We start from the raw sequence: 6,569 nt of genomic DNA on the forward strand, positions 1-6,569 counted from the left end.
GCCAGAACTACATGTCCCATGAGGCTCTGGGCGGCCGCAGCCTTTCCACCGGAAATACTTTCGCTGAATTGGGGGAGGAGCCCAAAAGGGATTCTGGGAGAAACGCTCTTTCTTTTCCGTCTGGCCTCAGCCATCAGGTAGGTAGTGTAAGGGAGATTCACAGTTGCATCCGCCGCTGATCTCCCTTCGCGTGGGCCATCCAGGCTCGGGGACCCTGCGTCCCGGGAGCTTCTTCTTCCCCCTGTACGGCTCGAGTTTGAGTAGGATGCGGGGCAGCGCGGTTGTGTAGAGGTGGCCCCGGAGGCAAGCTGGGGGATGATGTGATGGCGGCGCAAATCCGCGCTGGGCCCGGAGCGGGAAGGAAAGGATGGCGTGGGGCAGAGGGATGGGAAGCTGGGCCTAGGGTTTCCTAAAGCGAGCGCGGTAGGTTGGTGGGAGTAAGTGCTTTTTGCTAGAGTTAAGCAACGTCGCAGGGCACCATCTTCCCGTGGTGTCGGCGAGGTTTCTTGGCAGGCCCGGCCCTTGGAGACTCCGCCCGCCGCAGGCATCCGCCCCCTCAGGGCCCAAGGCTAGCCCCATTCATTGTCCTGCAAAAATGCGCTCTGGGCTCCCCTCCGGGGGGGTCGCAGAGGTGGTGGAGCGCCGCTTCTAGGGGCGCCTAGGCGAAGGTCGGGCGGCTTTCCCCCGCCGTGCGTGCGGAGCCATTGCCCTCGTCAGCGGCTTCCTCGTAGGTGGGGGGGGGGCTGCGGTGGGGGGAGTGTCCTCCTCCGACTTGACGGGGTGATCGTGTGTAACACCTAGTGTGTCGGAAGGGTGAGCCGAGATGGGCGCCTACAAGTACATCCAGGAGCTGTGGAGGAAGAAGCAGTCGGACGTGATGCGGTTCCTTCTCCGCGTGCGCTGCTGGCAGTACCGCCAGCTCTCTGCGCTGCACAGGGCCCCCCGCCCCACGCGGCCGGACAAAGCGCGCAGGCTGGGGTACAAAGCTAAGCAAGGTGAGTGGTGTCTGCGGGGCTGCTTGCGGGACATTAACTCTCCGGGGCCGCTGGGGCCCCGAGGGGAGGCAAAGCCATCGCCCTCTGTCGTCTCCCCGCGACACACACACGTCGTTGGCCCGTCTCCCTGCGCGGCTCACAAAGGACTTCGAAAGATGCTGGAGGGTGTTCTGTAGTTTGAAAGCAAGTCTCAAACTGGTGTTAGGTTTGCCTCCATCGTACAGGTAGCATTTGACTTGTGGTCTGAAATACACATTTGCTGTCGGGGCAATAACGACAAGTCGTTGAGTCTTCTTCCACTCCTAAGACCCCCGTGGTTTTCGTTGGTAGGGTATGTCATATATCGGATTCGCGTGCGCCGCGGTGGCCGCAAACGCCCGGTTCCTAAGGGCGCCACCTATGGCAAGCCTGTCCATCACGGTGTTAACCAGCTCAAGTTTGCTCGAAGCCTTCAGTCCGTTGCCGAGGTAAGTCGTTTTTGAGAAGCATTTAACTTGTGCCTAAGTGAGCGCTGTGGCGTGTAAAATGGGGTGTGTAAGTTTTACTGGTTTTGGAGAACCGTTGCTGTCAAAGACTTTGTCGGTCTTTGTTACTAAGATGCTTTAATTTGTTAGTATGTGGAAATATAATTCCTGTATATAGATGTCTATATATCTATGTATATAGATAGATATATATATCAGAAAGTGTTTTATGATTGTCGTGAACCCCTGGAACCGAAGCTTTTGAAGGGCGGTAAACTGTCTTGAGCACATCCAGATGTGTAGAAGCTGCATTTTTTCGTGTCGCTAATTTTCTGTGGTCACTTGTGAGTTGTCTGTATAGGTTAGTAAGTAAATTAAGCTGTGCTCTGTTGTAGAGGTTTGTGAACAAGGGACTTGATTTCTATGATCTAAAAATGTTGTGTTTTTGTTGTTAAAGGGCAAAGAAGACTGCAAAAGAGACCATTGTGGCCTGCAAAACTTAAACTATGATAAATGTTAACGTTTTCTGTAAAAGTTTGCTGACCTCCATTGTATGAGAAAAAGACAAGGTTCCAGGATCCTAAATGTTGTTAGCCAGATATTCTCAATATTCATGCCTTAGGGAGGGGGTAATAATAGGGAATAGTAAGTTGACCTTGTCACACTGAATGGTCACAGCCTCAGTCTCTTGTTTATTGGTGAGCTAAAGAGAATTCTTGCTTCCCTAATTTGCTACCATGGGAAATGTGGGGGGACTGACTTCAGGCCTTTTTCCCTCTTCTAGGAGAGAGCTGGACGCCACTGTGGGGCTCTGAGAGTCCTGAATTCTTACTGGGTTGGTGAAGATTCCACATACAAATTCTTTGAGGTTATCCTCATTGATCCATTCCATAAGGCTATCAGACGGAATCCTGACACCCAATGGATCACCAAACCAGTCCACAAGCACAGGGAGATGCGCGGGCTGACGTCTGCAGGCCGCAAGAGCCGTGGCCTTGGAAAGGGCCACAAGTTCCACCATACTATTGGTGGTTCTCGCCGTGCAGCTTGGAGAAGGCGCAACACTCTCCAGCTCCACCGTTACCGCTAATATGAGTAATGTTTGTAAAATTCTTACCTAATAAACAATTTAGGACAGTCATGTTTGCTTAAAAGTGTTCTTTAATTTGTCTGTTAAAACTAGTCTGCAGATTGTTTTCATGAATGCATTGTCAAATTATGAAAGTTAAAGTGCAATAATGTTTGAAGACTAAATGATGGTGTATCGTGTTTCTCATAAGATAAATACTTTTGTCTTTGCTTTATCTTAGGGAGTTGATTTGTCAGTGTTTAAAATGCTGTGTGGTTATAACAGGTGTAAAATTCTGTGAAAGGAGTCCAGAACTAGCCATGTAGGTTTGTTGGTGCATGTGATGAAACCTACAGCTTTATTGAGGTAATGCAGTGCTCTGTTGGTTTATTCTCAAGGGGCTGTTTTTTGAAGTTTGGCAAGGACAAACATTGTAAGTTGAATTTTGCTTGGAAATTGCGAAGGATATCCTAATCCATTCTCAGAATCATGCAGAAAAATGCAAGTTGACGTGGGGCTCACAGTTTTAGATTTAATCCAACATTCTGTTTACATAACTGCTGGTTCTAAAAGGAGAAAAGTTTAAAAGAATGCCATTGTTAGGAAAATTGAACAATTCTGTTGCAAGGGGGTTCTCTTACAAATGAAACAAATCCTGCTTAACCTGTACAAAGTTGGCTTGGTCTCCACAATACTAGTGAAGTTCAGTTCACTAAAGGTGGAGGCTTTCTGGTTCAATCCCAGGTCTCCGTGGGCTGTGGAATACTGAATTCCGTGCAAAGTAGTAATGGTAATTACACTGGTCTATGTTGAAACAAGGAAATTGGATATAAAGTAAATTAAAATTATTATTAGCCTTAAGGTTGTAATGTTAATTTGTGACCATTATGAACCCTGTTTAAAAGCACTTCATTGGCGTAGTTCAGTCAGTCTTAAAAGTCATCTTGGGTCAACCTAACGTTATTTATTCTCATAAGGATACTGAGGAAAGTTATGTAGTTGATGTCAATACAAGTTCATGGTTTCCAATCTAACCTTATGCATTGTCTAGTTATGTTTTCATCCCTACTCAAAATTACCCTCAAAATACTTCCACAAAATTTCCAGGCCGTCAATTGTGTTCACCTTAATGTTAAAGCATAGACTAGGATTCTGTTTCCCAGAGTGAATTAGAGTGTGTAGGAAATACAGAAGAGGAATTGCCCCAATTTCCAATTCTGGGTTTGCTGACTTAAAGAATAGGTAAGTAGTTTGATTCCAAAATCTAATTGCTGTTTCCTTGAACCAATTTTTCTGTTTTCTTCAGGGGTCTTAAAAGTCTCAGTTGAATAGTTTCCAGAAAACATGTAGCACTCATAAAACCTCTTTGAGACCTAAATTCCTTTCCACTCAGATCTTAAACCATTTATTATGTGTGTGGAGGTTGTTCAACTAAAGGAATAAAGTCTATTAAACTAAAACTGGATCTGTTATCTTTTGTAATCTAATACTAAATGCTTTAGAGGAAGCCAAATACCCTTACCTGCAAAAAGGTATCAAAACATGATTGCAGTCAACAATTTGAGGGAAAGTGAAGCGTGTAAGTACTTAGTCTTCAGTTTTCTCTCTTGGTTCTTTGGTTCCTTGCACAAATCCAAAATTCATTGAAGTCTTTTTCAAACTATTGTGGATGCTAGCTTGGGAAGGGGAGGGAGGGTTCAGGCCAAAGGTCAGACTTGTCTCCAGGAAGGGCTTGCTCCTATCATTGTGACCCTACAATTTTGTCTCTAGCAGCTAGAGGGATCCTATTAAGTTTTAACATGTCATTCCTGTGCTAAATACTAAAGTCCTTATATAAATAGCTAACATTTTAGCTTCCATGATCTTGCTACTCCCACCATGTGACCTCATGTCCTACAACTGTCATTCCTTTTCACCCAGCCTTTTTACTGTTCCTCAGACACTAAGCACTTTTCCTAATGCATTTACCATGATAACCCCGAAAATAAGACCTAGCCGGATAATCAGCTCTACTGCATCTTTCGGAGCAAAAATTAATGTAAGACCCTCTCTTATTTTACTTTAATTTTTATTGTACTATAATATTTTACTATAAGACTGGGTCTTAATTTTTGTTCCAAAAGATGCATTAGAGCTGATTGTCGGGCTAGGTCTTATTTTCAGGGAAACTGGGTGATGGGAAAACTCCCAGTTACTAAATTTCACTTCAGAGGCTTTCCCTGACCACCCCACAAAGTTGTTCTGTTTGGTTTAATATTTCTAGGTGGGTATGTGATGTGAACATACCCAAACTGATTATTAGAATTTTACTTTAAAAAAAAAATATTAGCTGGTTTTTATTTTATTTTTTTATATTTTATTATAGAATATTGGGAAACTTTTTCCAGAACCCATCAGCTCCAAGTCATTGTCCTTCAATCTAGTGGAGGCGCAGCTCATCTCAGTCACCGTTTTCAATCTAGTTGCACGGGCCACAGCCCACCATCCCATGTGGAAATTGAACCGGCAACTTTGAGAGCTCGTGCTCTAACCAACTGAGCCCTCTAGCCGTCCCCTAGAATTTTCTTTAGAAATAGAGCAATTGGTTTCTTACAACCCCACAAGATAACCGGTACTAATTTTAACTCCCTTTTGCCAGTAAGCTAACTGAGCCAAAGATGAAGCAACTTGCTCAAGGTCACACAGTAGTGGCAGTCTGGATTCATATCCTCCCTATAGACTTAATGTAAATTTTTGATTAGGTAATAATTTTTTAGCCATTGACATGGCTAAAAATTCAAAAGATACAGTAGGGCCTACAGTGGAACTCCCTGCCTCTCATTTCTGGAGGCAATTGATGTGAATAATTTTTTTCGTAAGTGTACAAAGTACATAGGTATTTTCTTTTTTACCCAACGATAGGATATCCTACACCTTGTTGATTTTTTTCATTTAGTTACATATCTTTGATCTTACTCTACATCAGTTCATGAAGAGCTTCCTCATTTCCCATTATATGGGTGTACCATAACTTGTTTAATGTGGCCCCTACTGATGAACATTTAAAAAAATTTTCCAATCTGTTGCTTTATAAAAATTTGCAATAAGTTTATCTAGGATAAATTCCTAGAAGTAGAATGGCTAAAAATTAAAATTTTTAGGGTTAAAAATTATGTGTATTGGCAAAGAGAATCTGTTCTGCCAGCCTGATCAGAAAAATGGTATCCAGTTTAATTTTTGCTCTTGAGTATGGCAGCAGCAAAGCCATAGCTTTTTTTCCCCTCTGGACATACAGCTAAACTATGTTTTTTTCGGTACCTTATACATTTAGGTAGTGGTCTTATGATTTACCGCTTGCCAATGGAATGGGAGAAGTGATGCATTACTTTGCTCCAAGGCAGTCAAGAGTTGGTATGCCAGTGGAGGCCAGTGCTCCAAATAGCATAGCTACAAGATGGTAAAAAGCTTCTCAACCACTATCAGATTGCACAAATGAGAAATAAACTTTTATTGTGTTAAGCGACTGTGTTAGTTGTGTTTATTATGGCAGTATAGGCTGGGCTCAGCTTAACCCTGACTAAATAAGTACAATTGAGCATTTATACAGTGGAGTCTATGTTTGCTTTACAATGACCTTGCATTATATTCTTGTCCATTTTCCTATCAGAATCCATGTACTCTTAAGCCCCATGCTATATTAAATAAATTGTAGGGTGTTGGCTAGCTCATTGCTGCTATGGTTCATCATTTCTCTGCTCTCAAGATTCTTAAAGGTGATTTTATGTAGAGTAAGTTGAAATTTCAACGGTTCATCTTATCCTTTCAATTCTAAGTTCTGAAATACCTAAGGGGAATTAGAAGGTATATATTGTTTCAGGCAGACTAACTCCTATAGGGACAACCCCCAAATCTCAGTGGCTTAAAATAATAAAGGTTTGTTTCTTACACATACTACATATTTACTGAGGGTCATGGTCCTCACTCCAGAAACAGTCACCACTATCTGGAACATGACAAAGGGCAAAGAAAGCATGGTATAGCATGCCCTGGACTTTAGAGCTC

General features: G+C 43.2%; 1 protein-coding gene across 2 annotated transcripts; it reads left to right on the forward strand.

The window, feature by feature from the left end:
* The first annotated feature begins 57 nt into the window (after window positions 1–57).
* RPL15 (ribosomal protein L15) lies at window positions 58–3,988 on the forward strand. 2 transcript variants are annotated; one of them, XM_081072154.1, is made up of 4 exons: window positions 58–137; window positions 802–995; window positions 1,326–1,462; window positions 2,244–3,988. In XM_081072154.1, exons 2-4 carry the CDS (start codon window positions 824–826, stop codon window positions 2,547–2,549), a joined length of 615 nt encoding a protein of 204 aa, XP_080928280.1. In that variant the 5' UTR covers window positions 58–137; window positions 802–823; the 3' UTR covers window positions 2,550–3,988. The 2 variants fall into 2 exon arrangements, with proteins under 2 accessions (XP_080928280.1, XP_080928281.1); XM_081072155.1 differs by having other exon boundaries at window positions 129–243.
* The last annotated feature ends 2,581 nt before the right edge of the window (window positions 3,989–6,569 follow it).

The sequence above is a fragment of the Rhinolophus hipposideros genome (assembly GCF_964194185.1).
Source record: "Rhinolophus hipposideros genome assembly, chromosome: 14".
NCBI lineage: Eukaryota > Metazoa > Chordata > Mammalia > Chiroptera > Rhinolophidae > Rhinolophus > Rhinolophus hipposideros.